The sequence below is a fragment of the Myotis daubentonii genome, chromosome 1 (assembly GCF_963259705.1).
Source record: "Myotis daubentonii chromosome 1, mMyoDau2.1, whole genome shotgun sequence".
NCBI lineage: Eukaryota > Metazoa > Chordata > Mammalia > Chiroptera > Vespertilionidae > Myotis > Myotis daubentonii.
Genome location: NC_081840.1, coordinates 226,818,575 through 226,836,173, shown reverse-complemented (window position 1 = coordinate 226,836,173; position 17,599 = coordinate 226,818,575). Strand labels below are relative to the sequence as shown.

The 17,599-nt window shown below is 37.1% G+C and overlaps 1 protein-coding gene and 1 long non-coding RNA gene across 12 annotated transcripts in view; both read left to right on the top strand.

Annotated features, from left to right (window-relative positions):
- The window catches only part of CPEB2 (cytoplasmic polyadenylation element binding protein 2), a 65,783-nt gene that overhangs the window by 21,942 nt on the left and 26,242 nt on the right, over positions 1 to 17,599 (top strand). For 10 of the 11 annotated variants that reach the window (XM_059675477.1, XM_059675509.1, XM_059675445.1 and 7 more), the window contains one exon: positions 9,660 to 9,710. In XM_059675477.1, the coding sequence (XP_059531460.1) occupies positions 9,660 to 9,710 (51 nt within the window). Of the gene's footprint in view, positions 1 to 9,659; positions 9,711 to 10,180; positions 10,209 to 17,599 lie in introns of those variants that run through there. The other variant, XM_059675519.1, reaches the window with a different exon arrangement.
- On the top strand, positions 10,215 to 15,745 carry LOC132221306 (uncharacterized). Its single transcript, XR_009449944.1, has 2 exons — positions 10,215 to 13,857; positions 14,627 to 15,745. It is a non-coding gene; the product is annotated as an uncharacterized LOC132221306 (long non-coding RNA).

Genomic DNA, 17,599 nt, shown 5'->3' with positions numbered 1-17,599 from the left:
GAACTTACATTTTAGACTTGTGAACTTTTGAGCTGGACAGAGGTTCTCAACTTTGAGAGCATGTTTATCAAAATGACAGTTATAGAGAGCTAGAAAAAGCATGCCTTTGATGGCAGAAAAAGATAATTATTTGATGGTTTTTCATGTATAGAGAGAAGTTTGAGTTCTTCTAAATTTTGGGACAAATTAGTGACAAGTACATAACAAGAAACAATGATTAATTCCAGGAAAAACAGTTATAGGAAAAAGAATATGTTCTAGCAGCGATTTTCAGCTTTTTTCATCTCATGGCACACATAAACTAATAAAATTATACACACACCAAGAAATATATTTTTTGCTGATCTGACAAAGTCTAGGTATAATTTTGATTCATTCACAGTAGACGGCTATTGTGTTGGCAGTTGTCATTTATTTTTTATTTTTTATTTTTTTATCTAAGGGAAAAGAGGCCAGTGCCCATGACTAAATAATAGTCAGGTATTTCATGTTTTAAAAATTCTTGCAGCATATCAGTTGAAAATCGCTGTGTTATAGTATAAAACATATGGTTCATCTATGAATGTTATTTGCATTATCACAGTAGCATGACTCCTAATTTAAACAAAAATGGTTCTATAATCATTTTGAGAGGACAAAGCAGAGAAAGTGTTAGGGGATAGGTAAGTCAAATTAGACAGTTAACAGATAATACCTAAAATGTAGGAAACAGCAGAAGCATATTACTTACAGATAATGACATGAAGAATCAGTTAAAAAAGTTGCAGGTAGCTACCTCTAATGAATGGTAATCAGAAGTACAGAATGAGGGAGAAGATTTATATTTTTTGTTATGTGAGCCATATGGCACTATATAACTTTTTAGTCTATGTACATATATTTTTTAACTCATTTTTTAAGTTAAGTAGGTTGGAGGGAAGGCGGATTTGAATACTGAGAATATCTTAATCAAAAATAGGAAAAGAAAAGATTACAAAAGTATATACCAAAAATATCAAACATGGTTATTTTACTTTGTGGAACCGTAGAATTATAATTTTAACTTTTTTTTCTATCATTTTTTTAGATTTCCTTTAATGAATAAATACCACTTTTGTAGTAAGAACAGAAACTTAAAAAAAAAGTCCTATATACTCTGGACGAACAAATCTTCATTATATTCAGAGTTACTGTAATACCATCTGAAACCTGTCCACTTGGATGGTGGTTGGTTGTTTTGTGTTTTTGAATATTTTGCTTTTCGTTCTGGAAGCTATTTCAGGGTATTTTCATGCCTGTGGTTCTGACATTTTATATACGTTTACTATATGGTCTTTCAGTGTGTGTTTGGAGGGAGGTGGCTCTGCCTGCCTGTCTTCCTTCCTTTCATTTCTTTGTTTTATTTCCTCTGATGCATGTTATGGTCAACATTTAATTCAGACATTAATTTCCTTCTGTTCTTAAAAATTTTGGTATTTCTGCGATAATTTATTTCCTTCTATTTTTTATATTACCTCTTTATGTAATTCCTGTTCTTCAACTCTAAACTTCCTGTTCTCATCATCAGATTTTCTGTTTTCTGTTGCTTTTCCTTTTGTTGTTTTGCTTTTGTAGTGAATTCCTCATGTCTTACTTTTCAATCCTTCTATAATTTTTTTTCAGTTAAAATTTTTCTCTGACCTTTTAAGATCCTCTTTAAAAATATTCTTAGGACTTTCTCATTCTTCTTTTACCTTATTCATTGGAGTGTCTATCTTTAAATACTATATTGTAGTGTTGGAAGGTTATTTTTTCCAGTTCCTTGTATTATTTATTTTTCTCCTAATTTCCTCTTTTCTATTTTTTTTTTGTTTGTTTATTTTTTTGTTTTTTAGGGGTTTTATTGCTCATGCTGGAGGCTTTCATCAAACATCTTATGATTCTTTGCTATTCACATTTAAAGAAAAGACAAAAATGATGATTGGAAGTTTGATGTACATACAGTAGTTGGGGTTTAGTAGTGAACATTGCTGTAAGCCAGTCAGATGGAACTCTCATAATGTCTGAGTCTCAGTCTTTTCTATTGGTCTGTAAAATGGACCTGGATCTGTGGTTTTCATTTCAACCAGCTGTACGCCTGGTTGCTAGTATCCTTAAAAGAGCCAAGAAGAGGCTGTGTGTCTCTCATTCAGGTAAAAACTAACAAACAGTCATCAGCCTTCTCACATCTACTCTCAGTGAGATAACCAGGGCCTCATGTTTCTGAGTGTTTCCCCAGGTATCTGCTACAGTAAATGGCTTGTTTCTTGAAAGTCTCCCCTTGCACCCACCAGTTTAGGTTTCAGTGTTTTCAGTGATTTCTGCTCTACAAAGTCACTCAACCATACATGCTCACAGCTCCTAAATCTTCCACAGGATACTGTGTCATGGGACCAATGGCAACCTCTGTTTTGGCTTTATCTTGATCAACATCTGTCCATTGCTTATGATCAACAAGATGTTAAATGTCGAGCAGATAAGAGGGGCTTAATAAACCATTGGCTGATTGATTACACATGTTCCAAAATTATTCATATTTTTCAATATTTATTTAGAATTTTAAAAAATTATTAACATGCATGTGAAATAGTTTGTATAACCATTCCCCTACAGTTGGACATTTAGTTATTTCAAATTTTTAAATAAAATTCACTAAGCTTTTTCTGTTTTTATTTTCATAAAATAGACTTAATACAATTGTTTTTAAAGCTCTACGCATATATTGCCAACTTTTTGTTTTATGCCAGTTTATACTGTCATTGGCAAATTTAAATGTCCATTGCTTATTAATATGATCTTTGCCTTTCTACAGTGTAAAATTTTGCAACCATTACTTCAACTTGATTTCAGTATTAATTGCATATATCTTAATTAGTACCAATTTTATCATACTAGATGATTAATGACTTCTCTTTAGTCTTTTGTAATTATATTTTATAAGAAACAAAATTTTTGATATTCTGTATTTCTTGATATTTCTTGATATATGTTTTAGTATAGATCACATAAAAACATTAAGAGTTATAAATAATTATTAGGTAAAACAATTATGATGGGATCCTGATTTAAGAATGAGTTAAACAGTAATTTTTCTGGAAACTAAAGTAGATTGATGGCTTTTATTAGATACTAGAGGCCCGGTGCATGAAAATTCATGCATTGGAGGGCAGGGGGTTCTTCAGCCTGGCCTGCCCCCTCTCACAGTCCGGGAGCCCTCAAGGAACGGGTGGCGACCTGGCGATCAGGGGAAGGTGACGCCCCATCACACCTCTGCTGCTACCACTGCTGGCAGCGCAAGCTTCGGCCGGCCCTGGTTACCTGACCCTTGGGCGGCACTGGGCAGCTGGGCAGCTGCCATCCGAGGCTTGCCTGCACCTTGGGCTGGCCCTGGGCGGCTGGGCAGCTGACATCTAAGGCTTGCCTGCACCTCCCGTCAGCTGGGCAGCCACCATCCGAGGCTTGCCTGCACCTCGGGCCACCCCTGGGAGGCTGAGGGGCTGACGGGACTGGAGGTCTCTGGAGGCAGGCACTCCTGCTGCCCCAGTAGGACTAAGGGGACTGGGCGCCACCATCTTTTAGGCTGTGGCAGTCAATTAGCATATTCCCTCCTTATTGGCTGTGGGTGCCGCCATCTTTGCGTGAGGGTCAATTAGCATACTCCCTCTTTATTAGATAGGACTAGTGGCCTGGTGAACGAAATTTGTTCATGGGGGATGGTCCCCTCAGCCCAGCCTGCACCCTCTCCAATCCGGGACCCCTTGGGGGATGCCTGACTGCCAATTCGGGCCTAAACCGGCAGTGGGGCATCCCTCTCACAATCCTGGACTGCTGGCTCCTAATCGCTCACCTGCCTGCCTGCCTGGTCGCTGCTAACTGCCCCCCCTCCCCGCCAACCTGATCGCCCCTCACTGCCTCTGCGTGCCAGCCTGATCGCCCATAACTGCCCCCCTCTGGCCTGGTCGCCTCTCACTGCCCTCTGTTTCTGGCCAGGTTGCCCCCAACTGCCCCCTCCCTGCCAGCCTGGTCACCCCTAACTGCCCCCCCCTCCCTGCCAGCCTGGTCACCCCTAACTGCCCCCCCCCCCCCCGCCAGCCTAATCATCCCCAACTGCCCCTCCTTCTGACCTGGTTGCCCCAAAGTGCCCCACCCCCGCTGGCCTGGTCGTCTCTTACTGTCCTCCCTGCCAGCTTGGTTGCCCCTACCAGCCCCCCCACCGGCCTGGTCGTAGGCAGCCATCTTGTGAGGGCATGAGGGTTAATTTGCATATTACCTCTTTATTTGTACTTTGGATCCAGGGTCTTTTCTATGTTTGCATGATCTTATTCTTAGGCTTTTATGTGGTATGGATTGAGATTTGGGAGTGAAGTAAGGAATGGCTGTCCTGCCTCTTGGATCTGAGCAGAGATTAGAGATTTTCAAGGTTAGTAATGACCACATTCTATGTGGATTTTACCAGACTTCTTATGAACCATTTTTTTTTCTAATTAGGTTTGGAAATAGAGATGAAATATAGACAATGAAAAAAATATTAGAAAACTCTACCAAGCCCTGGCCAGTTTGGCTCAGTGGATGGAGTGTTGGCCTGTGGACTGAAGAGCCCAGGGTTCAATTTTGGTCAGGGGCATAGGCCCAGGTTGCAGGCTTGATAGCCAGTAGGGGCCGTGCAGGAGGCAGCCAATCAATGTTTTTCTTTCATCATTGATATTTCTATCTCTCCCTCTCCCTCCCTCTCTGAAATCAATAAAAAACGTGTGTGTGTGTGTGTGTGTGTGTGTGTGTGTATGTATGTATGTCTATGTGTATATATATGGTTCACATAATGGAATGAGATTTTATTCATCCATTAACAAATATTTGAGAGCCTGTTATACACTAGGCTCTGTTTTAGATGCTAGAGATGTAGTAGAGGAAAACAAAAATACATAGTCCTGCCCTTATGGATCTTCTGTTTTAATGAAGGATAGAGACAAAAGAACCAGTGGTGTGAAGAAAAATCATAGTGTCAAGGGAGAGAGAAAGAAGCTGCTGTTTTAGACATGATGGTCTGGGATGACATCTCTTAATGACCAGAATTTAGTGAAAGGTGCAAGTTTTGGTCATATCTGGGCAAATGCATTTTATGCATAAAGAAGAAATATTCAGACCCTGAAATGAGAATATGACTGGCATGTTTGAGGAATGGAAAAGAGGCCAGTGTGTCTGAATGGTAGAGGGTGAAGAGACAGATATTTATTCTAAGTGTCAGAGGGTCTTGAGCAATAGAGCAACAGCAGCTGACTTATGTTTTAACAGGATCACATAGTCTGTGAAGAGATGGGAATGGCTTGAGCTAGGGAAACAGGGAGATGGTAAAGAGCAATTAGATTTGGGTCTGTGTTGATGATAGAGCAGGCAGGATTTAGTGACAGATGTGTACACAAATTAGACAGAGGTAAAATTAACCCAAGGTTTTGGGATGAGCATCCAGATGGAAGAGAGTGCTATTCAGTGATGTGGGGGTTGAGGTAGGAAGATTGCAGGTAGAGGCATAAATGTGGAACTCCTCTGCTTAGAGGTGATAAATGCAGTTTTGGTAATAGATGATATCACCTAGTGGAGGACATGTGAAAGGAGACATCACATTCAAGGATTGAACATGGGGGCTTCACTATTAAACAGTTGAGAAGAGGAGGAGGATACAGCAAAGGGGACTTAAAGAGTGGCTGGTGATAGAGGAGGACCAAGAAAATGTGATATCCCGGAAGAGAAATAGGATGATGCTTCATCAAATGGATATATTCCTGTTACGAGATGCTTCAGCTTAAAGTTACAAATACAAAAAAATGTCAGGGAAGTGTTTGACTTCATTTTCATTCTTTCTAGTTCACATTTCTACAAGTTAAAAGGTTTTAATCCAAAGAAGTGGCATAAGAAGTTTTATTATTTTATCATCACTATTTTATGTTTTTAAAATTGGTAGCAGTTGTTTTAGAGAAAGAACTCATTAATGTAGGCCTGACTTAAGTATATTTTTTTAAAAAAACTGTTTTGTTAAAATTTTAGTAACTGTGACAACTTGTCTATATGTGATAAGTTATATGCAGTGCAATGGTCAATTTCTCAGTGTTTTCGTTGCTCAAATATACATCTAAAATGGTTAACATGAATTATATCATGCATATGTATTATACACATTACTATTAAACCAGAATAGACTAATAAGATAATTTCAAGATACTGTAGGTCCTCTAGCTATTCACTGACACCTAAGAATAAATATATATTTTTCAAAATTATTTATTTTAAATTTCATAATATCTTAATGTAAAAGAAGTATCAAGGGGTAATATATTTATTATTTATAGGTGTATTAAACTATTATAAAATTACACATTATATTTTCACAATAATGAGCAGTTTGACCACATTTATTACTAGAGGACTATCTGTAAGATTAGGATCTTCTGGGACAAAAAAAACCTCATAAATGGCTTAAATAAAATAGAAGTTTGTTTCTCTTACATAAACATAGGACCCCTAGAAGTGTTATGGTGATTTTCATGGATCTAGGCTTCTTCTGTCTGATTCTGTTATCCGTAACACCCAGCTTCTGCCTCATGATATAACATGGCTGTTTTAGTTTAGCCATCTCATCTTCATTCCAGCAAGCAGGAAAAAGGTAAAGGAAAGGGAATATCTTCCCTGAAACTATTCATACCAATTCTGCTTTACATCTCATTAGCCAGATCTTACATACATGGGCACATGAAACTACAAGGAAGGCTGAGAAATGTAGATTTTTACTCTAGGCATTTGGGGGTCCTGCTATTCACAGGAACAGGTGTTAGTATACAACTACTAGTCTCTGCACCACAGGGCTTTTGGACAATAGGGAGAAGAAATTGGTTTTACAGCAATGTATTTTTACCTATATTGAAGTATGTTTCTAATATACTATAGAAAATTCTGTGACTTTTTTTAATGGCTGATTTTTTCCTATAATTAGCCATATACACCTTCTTTTGAATTACGTTACCTCCTAGGAAGTCAATATAAGATAGTGATTAAGAGTGTGGAGCCAAACTGTCAGGGTTGGAGTCATGCCAGAGCTACCTGACAGGTGTAACTTGGGCAAGTGATGTCATCTTTTGTGGCACAGAGTCTTTATCTTCAATGGGAAGATCATAGTACCTAACTCATAGATTGTTGTGAGGGCTAAATAACTGGTTGTGAAGAACTTAGAAAAGTTTCTGGCACAAGCCCTTAAATGTTAAGTTATCAATTGGCAGGTTCTTAGTGAAAGTAATTTTAAACTATCCTAAGTAAAATGTAACTGTAAAAGTTAACTTGTAAAGATGTAGTTTCACTGAAGTAGAGAAAAAGTAATTGTTTTATTTCAACATAGTCTAAATTTCTTCTTTCATTTTGGAGTATTTTATTATGTTGAGAGATTTTCCTGCTTTGAGATCTATATTTTAGAACATATACACAAGTATATATATTCATTTGTAAATAGGTAGCTGTCTTTTGAACTTTCCACATGTGTGCCTTTTAAGTCCCTTTAGAGCCAAGAAGTCAAAAACTATTAGCAATAAAAATATCTTGTTATCTGTGTCTTGGGATAAATAAAATGAACAATGAATCTGTCAGAAGGTAGTTATGTGGCAGTTGAAAGTTAGTGGGGTTTTTTAAGTGGAGCGAGGCTTAAGGCTTTGTTCAGTTTACTCTTTCCAGGGAGTTTTGCCTGAATCCCTGGACTTGGTTAAATACCTTTGTGGGGGGTTTTATATAGCATACTATACATAACTCTTCATATTTGGCAGATTTTATTGAAATTGTATATTTGTGTCTGCCTTCACTACTACATCATAAGCACTAAGGGAAGACTGTATATTTATTATGCATATATGTATTCTCAGCCTCCCACACACTGTCAGTGTGCAAGACTTAATGAACTTGTTATACAGAACAGCAACACAGGTTGCCACTTTCATAGTTTTGATGTTCAGTCTCAAGTCAGAAATAACAGTAATTTTTTGTGGTCTTATATTGTTCTCTAAATTTACTTATCTGCAACAAGATGTTTAGAAATAGGCATATTTCCATAATAAACTATGATACTTCAAAGTAATGTTCCATGCTATTGGAATCCTGTTTAGGAAAGCTCTGCTTTCTAAGCTATCACAAAAATAAACATATTTCTGTGCTGTTAGAGTGACACCTTTGTTTAAGATTTATCTTGTATGGAATATTTGGACAGAATAAAGGGCCCAGAAATGTAGAGTAGTTGCAGAGGTAGTAAAGGTAATGGAGTTCATCTGTACTCCTCACTAATCACACCAACTCCATTCACATATTTATTGGTCACCCTTCTGGTGGCAATACATTATTTGTTATCATAATGTCTTTTTACCCTATTTATTTATTTATTTTTAAAATCTTTATTGTTGAATTACATATGTCCTCTTTTCCCACCCATTGACCCCTTCTAGCCTGCCCCCGCCCTCTGCCCCAGGCCTTCACCACCCTATTGTCAGTGTCCATGGGTTAGGCATATATGCATTGAAGTTCTTTGATCTCTTTCCACCCACCCACACCCTCCTTTCCTCAGATTCAACAGTCTGTTCCATGCTTCTATGTCTCTGGATCTATTTGGTTCATCAGTTAATTTTGTTCTTTACATTCTACATATGAGTGAGGTCATGTAATGCTTGTCTTTCTCTAACTGCCTTATTTTGCTCAGCGTATTACTCTCCAGGTCCCAATAATGTCTTTTTAAAGGGACTGTGCTGAAAGTTGCTAAAATGCAATCTCATAGACATTTAATTTTCAGCAGATTTCTAAATGGTTTTTAATGTATCTCTTAAATAGTCTGTATCAGAGATTTAGGTGTTAGAGAAAAGCCCTGTATTTTAATGAACTAAAAACAGTGATTATCCTCACTGTTGGCATTTCACCAAACAAGCTAGAATGTAAAAATGCTGGATAAACTACAGTATGTTCATGCATACCTTTTTTTCTTAATATATATACTTTGTCCTTTCTGCATTTACTAATGCAAAACTCCTAACTGAAGAATGACTCGAAGGAAATACTATGCTATTCTCTTAAGCCTTACTATTTTCATTTTTTATATTTTTATTTGTATATCATCTGTAAACTTAAAACGAGTTAGATTTCCAGTACCTGTAATATTACTTCTAAGACATTTTCATTAAATTTCTTCAACTACAACTCTATAAAATGATACGGAATTAAATGGCAAGTCATCATGAATTTTTAATGTTTATTATTTTAATATTTAGGTTTTTTATTTAAAAATAGAAATTACTTTTTTGAATTTTATTTTTAGAAAAACAAAATTACAAACATTGTAATACTAAGAAATTCTCACATCCTCTATTAAGGTTTAAAGATTAGGATACCTACATTTCAAAATAAATAGGCTTTATTCTATAGGGATTTTTTTCCAAATCTCATTGTGCTCTTATGATCTAGGAAGTAGGTTAACTGTTTTTGTTTTCAACTTTCAAAGATCATTTTAGTTAATGCACTTTGAGTTAAGCATTACCTTTTTAGTCCTTAATAAATATGCTGTGTTCAATAATTTTCCCCTTATACCCTTTTCTTTTTTTAATTTGCAAATAGCTCAATAATCTTCAAACTTTCCTGTCTTTTTAAAGGTCGATTGAGCTATCCACATCCAGGAACTGACAATCTGTTGATGTTAAATGGTAAGTTGTATGAAACCATTTTATTTTTCCAATTTACATAAATAAAGATGATTGAATGCCTTTCTCTAAACCTTTCCTATACTATATGTTAGTCATATTATAGTTACAAAAATAAAGCTACAAATCTTTCTGTACAGAAAGCAGAATTGGGTGTTTGAATATATTCTGGCTGGCAAAGCAGCCATTGAAGTATATTTATAATAGTATGACTTAATTCAGTTATCACAGTCTTTGGAGACAGTCCTGAGTTTCAATATTAGCTTTCCAGGCAATGGGAGTAACCTTGATGAAGTAACTTCTGTGAGCATGGGAATAAAATCTAAAGGTTTATTAGGAGAATTAAATGAGCTAATGTTTGCAAATATATAGAATTTGTTATTACTATAGCACTTCTATTAATGTCCAACTAAGGAATATACTGGTGATTTTGTAAACATGGTGGTCACACTAACTTTATTTATTCTAACTAGAACGTTTACAATGTGAAATTCACCAAAGGTAGGAAAAGAATAAACTTTCATTAAACTTTGTTTTCTTTCTGTTAGACAAACATTGTATTCAGAGAGTTACAATACTAACACATTCATGACTGTGGGAGTAGGCATGAAGGATTAAAATATCCTTCAGAAAGGTATTTTTAAATCAGAAGGTGGGTGATGAGCAGGAAGTAGGAAGAAGTAATAATAGAGATAGTATTTACTTTAAAATACATAATTATATCATTAGAATGGCTTGACTTCTATTTCAACTACACCTTAGTTGAAAAAAGATGGCAATGAAGTTGGAGGACAAATGCTGAAAAAAGGCCAATGTAAAGCTAGACCATGTGCACCAATGTTAAGTGAAGACTATTTTAGTAACAAAAAGGTGGAAATAAAGCCCAGGCTACCTGGGGGATTGTCAAGGTGGAATGGATTTTCAAATGAGAGAGTAACTAAAGCATTAGATATGGTGATCGGTTCATTGTGTTTGACCATTATGTATTGAGTTGCCCACCACACGTCAGCTTAGCCTGAGCACTGGGTTATCTATCAGTGAAGGTTTGTAAGGACAGTTAGAGGTAGAACTGTCAAGGTTCTATTTCCGGGGCCAGACTGCGTACTCTACACTGAAGCCGCATCCACCCTGGACCTCAAAAACAGTCCACTAGGCCAAGTTTATTAATCCAGTGAATCACAGTGTTTATATAGACTTTGACCTTCTGGTACTAGAAATTACATTCCAGGACTTCATTCAACTGTTTTTCTACCACAGAATTAAAGAAACATTATTTGAGTAGCTGGTCTCTGACCTTTAAATCTATGACTATAACTTATATTATTGAAATTGAGTTTACAAAACCGAAAATAGATAATAATTTTTCTTATTCTTGTGGCTTGAATTATAAAATAATGATAGATTTAGGTAACAATAAATTATTTATATATTGATCTTTACTTCTTTAAACACTTTTAAAAAATATTCTTTGTGATAAATAATGATCATTCACATTTCTATATTAACTTCTAAACAAAGCAATTCAGTTGAACATTTTGAATTTACAAATGTTTCATATAATCTGTCAAAATCCATCTGAAGGAAAATCTGAGATAATCTGTTAGATCATTCACAGATGTTCTTAGATTGTTAAATGTGTAATAAGCTAGGAAAATTTAGAAGTATATTGTAATCACATTAGAATATGTCAGTTATGTGTGAGCAAAGGGCTTAGTTGCTGAACTGTTTTTACAACTTATACTTTTGGTTAAACTAAACATAATTAAATGAATTTATTTCAACAGTTGCTTACATTTTTCTAAATAACCTAGATGTTAGATTGAAAATGTTTCATCACATAGTAGAAACAAGTACATTTTGTTTCAGGAAAGAGCTGCATCTTGTGGGCAAATCTGTTTTTTTAATCATGTGAGCAGTCTTCATAGTCTGCCACTTTATGGCCATAATACATACTCAGTTAGCATCCTGAAAATTTTGAACTTTTTCTGGTAAGAGACTGTGCAGATAAAAGATCATGAAGCTAGGACATTAAAATGTGTTTAGGGCAGCAAGACAGTTTTATTCGAAGAGAAAACATTCATTTTGCTCATTTGGAGATCATTGGTTAAGAGGGGGAAGCAAGAGTCAGAAAATTGGGCATATTTATAGGATAAAGAAGTATTTGAATATTAAAAATTTAAATAGATTTTTGTAGACATCAAGATTTTTTGAAAAGTAGGCAAAGGGCACTAAAACATAAGGGGAAATTTTTTGAGCTAGTTTGTAACAGCTTGTAATTCAACTATATTTTTAACAAATTGTCTACCTGAGAAATGTGGAAATTAAGTGATGTTAATAACAAGCCTCTACCTATGGTAAATTATTATTAAACTAGAGGTCCGGTGCACAAAATTCGTGCACTGAGGGGGGGTTCCCTCAGCCCAGCCTGCATCCTCTCCAATTGGGGACCCCTTGGGAGATGTCTGACTGCAATCCGGGACCACTGGCTCCTAACTGCTCACCTGCCTGCCTGCCTGATTGCCCCTAACTGCCTCTGCCTGCCTGCCTGATCGCTCCTAACTGCTCTCCCCTGCTGGCCTGGTTGCTCCCAACTGCCCTCCCCTGCCGGCCTGATATCGCCCCCAACTGCCCTCCCCTGCAGGCCTGATCTCACCCCCAACTGCCCTCCTCTGCTGGCCAATTTGGTTCTGATTGGTTGGTTTCAATGCCAGCATCAAAAGCTCTGCCTGCTACGCAGCCATTGGCTCCCCACAGCACCCACATTTGGTTCTGATTGGTCAGTTCCTATGCCAGTCAGTGTCTCTGGGCCTATCAACGGGGCCTGATCAGAAAGGCAGGACTGATCAGAAGCCCTGGTGGACGCCTGGAAAGAAATAGAGGAGTGGCTGCTGGTCAGACTGGGAGAGAAAGAGAGAGGTAAGTGCTGATCAAAAGCTGCCACAGAGGCAACAGATCAGTCCCTGCTTCTCTCTTCAGGCCTCTCTCTGGCCCTGATTCGCAGCCCCCTTAGCAGTCAGTGCTGGGGCACCGCACCTGCAGCGGAAGCAATCAGTGCTGTGTCTGCAGGATTGACTTCCAGTAGGTCAATCCTCGGTCGTTACTGATCGTTACGACCCAGGGTTTTTATATATTAGGATATTATTGACTGTTTTAAAAAAGTGTAGATCTCATGCATAGAGCTGCTTCTAAAATAATTACACTCTAGTATGTCAGAGATTTAACTATAAGACAGTTGATTAAGTAAGTTGTATTATTTAACCAATAAGCATAGCTAATATTATTTACTTTGAAAATCGATATTTAATACATTAGTATTTTGTGTGGTAGTTTAATAGTAGTTCATAGTGGTTGGTACCACAGACTCTGGAGCCAGATTCTCTGAGCTTAAGCTCAAATTTGCCCTTCCTAGCTATATGACCTTGAGCAGCCTACCTAACTTCACTCTGACTCAGATTCTTTCTGTCTAAGAGAGAGCATGCTGCCTGCCCCAAGGGATTGTTTGAGAAGTGAAAGCATTCATTCATGTAAAGTATGTATCTGGAACAGTTCCTGGAAGGAAACGTTAGCTGTGGCAGTGGGTGATGATGAACAGTGACAAAAATCACTTTGAAAGAGTAAAAATCATGTCCTATTAATAGAAAAAGGAGTTGGGTCTGTTTATTTTGAATAATTTAAAATTAAAGAAAGCATAAACTTATATTTTCAATTATTTGAAGGATGTTACATATAATGAACAAAGGAGGCTTGTTTTTTGTTATTGCAGAAGGCCAAACCAGAACCATTTTGAAGAAGCTATATAGGGACAAATTTGGGTCAATAAAAGCAAAATGACTCAGGCAGTTCCCTAAAGAGTATTGTGCTTGCCCGTGTTACAATGACTTTTGATGGTACACAAATATGCATTAAAATAAATGCATTACAAATTAAGGTCATTCTTTAGAAATTACAGAACTGGCAGAAACCTGTGATATTCCAGTAGTACTAGGCTTGTGTCCATTTAATAAAAAATAATATATAAATAGTATAGTTGTTATGCAGATAAGGTGAATATTATAAAGATTTTATGATCCTATCTTCCTAGTTAATTAGTGTTATGGTTAAACTTTTAAATATTCCTTTAATTAAGGGACAAATAAGGTATGGGATAAAGGTCGGTGCCGGGAGCCGGTCCATCCTTGCTGTTTCAAGGGACCTGGCATATATGGCATACCGTTCTTAATATGTTTGCTCACCTTCTTGGCACTGTGTTTTAACCAAGGTCACCCCTCCGAGAAAGGTTCCCCAGGTAGGGATTTTCCCCCTGAAGTTATGGAGGGAATAAAACCTCTCAACTAAGTACCAGGCGGGTAATTAATCACTTTAACTACGAACAATCATGCTTAAGCTACATAATCTTTACTCCCTGGAATGGAGATAAGAAACTCCCTAACCTTTGTAATAGAGATTGATAGGATTGAATCAACTGGTATAAATACAGATGTAACAAGACAGAAAGAGACAGAACTTAGAACACAGAACTCAGGAGACAGAACTTAGAAGAGAGCCAAGAAGACAGAACCTACACAGAGCCTACAGACAGAAGAACTTCGCTGGACAGAACATGGCAAAAGATCCTGGACTGAACCTGACTACAGAAATATGGCAAGAGAACCTGACTAGAACCTGGTGACCGAACCTGGCTAGAGATCTCAGACAGAACCTGGCTGGAGAACCTAGCGAGGGAACATGGCTACAGAACCTGGCTAGAGAACCAGGAGAACCTCTCTGGAGATCCAGACCAGAACTTGGCTGGAGATCCTGGCTGGAGATCCTGGCTAGGCTGCTGATCAACTGAACACTGTCTCCGTGTCCTTCCTTCTTCGCCGACTCCGTCTACGCCTTTGGGAACCCCTGGACCCGCTGGGGTTGGACCCCGGCAGGTCGGGAAGTTGGTAAAACTATGATCAGCCTCTGTTAACACAGATAGAGTAAAAGAGGTATAATCCCACACCCATATGTCTCATGAGTTGTATCAATTTTTTTTAATTGTAACAACAGAAAATACCAACGAAATATAACTGCAAGCAGCTCCTACTTCTGAACAGGCCATATTCCTCAAATCAAGTGGAAATCAAGTGGAATTGACTGGTGGAGACTCTGCCACTATTGAGTAATCCAAATGCTGTAGGAGTCCAACTGGAACATCCAGAGGCTTTTTAGGAAAGCCTCTGTGTATAGGAGTTGGTAGATTGCTTAAAAACCAAAGGTTAAATACACTTTGGTGTCAGAAACAGCTTGAATGTTTATATTTATATAGGTGTATAAATCTTACACTTCTTATTATCAATATAAAAAAAATACAAAACAGAAATACTCTTTTTCATAGTAGTACAGAACATTCAAGCATTGGTTTCTGTTTGAATTATGTTTTCCCCTTAACCCCTGCATCAAGGAAGTAGTATTTTTATTAATGCAAAGGTTTTTCGAAACGAGAACAGATAGAGTAGAAGTATGGGAGGATGGGATTGCAGCATAGTTTGAAATTTAAATATGCAGTTATTAGCCACTTAGAACCATGTTTGTAATCAAGAGCTTGATGTGCTTTTGGGAGGAAAGAAGTTATGTTTCTTTTAAGAAAATTAACTCAGAAACAAAATTCTATTTCTGAAGGCAGAAACTCTAAATGGACTATATTAAGTCACAAACATAGGCAACTTAAGCATGCAATCAGTTCTTTTTTTATGCTGATGAAAGTGAATGTAGACAACAGACTTATTTTGGATCTTGAATAGGATTATGGTAAGAGTTGAGGGGGTGGTACATTTTTCTCCTGGGTTATGGCTCAAGATTTTAGAGTTAAGAAATAAGAATTTTTTTTTTTTTTAAGTTTCACACAGAGGTAACTTTAACCTTTAAGTATTTCCAGCTGATTTGATATGTTTATCTGTCACTTCCTCCTGCTGTAGTAACTCAAGTACCACAACTGAGCTAAGAGCCAATACATATGGGCAAAAGATCCTAAAGAGAATGCTAGAATTATTTGTAGTTTTTGTTTTTTTGTTTGTTTTTTAAATATATTTTATTGATTTTTTTACAGAGAGGAAGGGAGGGAGATGGAGAGTTAGAAACATCAATGAGAGAGAAACATGGATCAGCTACCTCTTGCACACTCCCTCCTGGGGATGTGCCCACAACCAAGGTACATGCCCTTGACCAGAATCGAACCTGGGACCCTTGAGTCCGCAGGCCAACGCTCTATCCACTGAGCCAAACCGGTTAGGGCATGTTTGTTTGTTTTTTGTAGCTATGGATTAGAACCTAATAATATATTGATAACCCAGGACCAAATTGTAAAGCCACTTGCATAGGAAAGGCCTTCAGACATTTCTTACGGCCCCTCTTATTATTTTCATTAAAGGAAAGAAAAGATACATAATATAATTTTAACATTCATGTGTATACACACAAAAATACATATTTATACATGTATTTTAAATAGCCAATTCCCCGTTTTTGTATAAAGTATTTTTATAATGTACCTGAAATTGTATGTTCTAAATACAGTTTTTAATACTTAAAAAAAGTACACACTTTTTTCTAAATCATATGATAAATGAGATTGGAAGGGTATATTGTTTAAAGAAGACTTTTTAAAAACATAATAAATAGTAATTTACTGAATTTTTTCTCCCTAGGGTTTTCTGATAAAGTTATAGCAGAATATACCCCAGAAATTCATGTAGAAACATTGGTAGGAAATGCATACACCCATCATTGTTTTGGGTGATGGCAGCAGATTGGTTATTTCCATGACAAGGAATAGGAAATGTTTCACATGGTTTAACTCCATGTGCAGTCAGTTTTATTTTTGGTAATGAAGAGACTTGGAATCTGAGAGTTGTCCAAAAAACAAGTGGAATAACTGTATAGGATTCTAAAATTCCTCAGTATTGAGATAGTTGGAGAAATTTTCTAAATAATTGTGTTCAAGCCCAGGAATGAGATGAAATCTAAGGTGCTGTGAACACTTGTATTTTTATTCACTGTTTTAGTATTGAGCAGCTTCAGCTAAGAACATAAACTGGTTATGGTATCAATAATTTTCAGTAAGTTAAGAATTAGGTGCCAGATTATGAACTTCATCAAAATTTGTAATGTGACTCAAACTTGAGAATAGTTTTATTTGCTATATAAATGCCCTCCCCTGCAGGTACAGTTGCTCCCAACTGCCCTCCCCTGCAGGCCTGGTCCCTGCCAACTACCCCCCCCTGCAGTCCTGGTCACCCCCAACTGCCCTCTCCTTCAGGCCTGGTCCCTCCCAACTGCCCTCCCCTGCCGGCCATCTTGTGGTGCCCATCTTGTGACCACATGGGTGTGGCCATCTTTGACCATATGGGGGTGGCCATCTTGTGCAAGGGTGTGACAGTCAATTTGCATATTACCTCTTTATTATATAGGATAAAGATAGTAGAATGACAGATTTGCAAATGAAGTTATTTTCCATAAAAGACTGATGTAAACCTTATATATTTTTTTACTTATTTCTTGAACTGTAAATGACTAAGGTAGTTGACAAATTTATTTGTTCCCTTTTTATTACAAGGGAACTAATGCTATATTCTCACCTTATAGATACCTTATATTAAAGCCTTGGTCGAAAATTTAACACATTGTTTGTGGGTAGTTTTTATCCCGCGCTAACAGGTGGCGCGGGCCATTTTTGCTAATTTTTTGCACAAATGGCAACAGTCAGTAAAATTACGATAACTTTAGTTTACGTATTTATACATTACCCGCATTCTACCGCTAGTCTATAAAAAATGTATTAATACGTGTCCCGCGCTCTACTACACTGGTAGAACATATAAATATGTTTCCCGCATACAATGTCTTAAAATGCATTTTGAAAACTT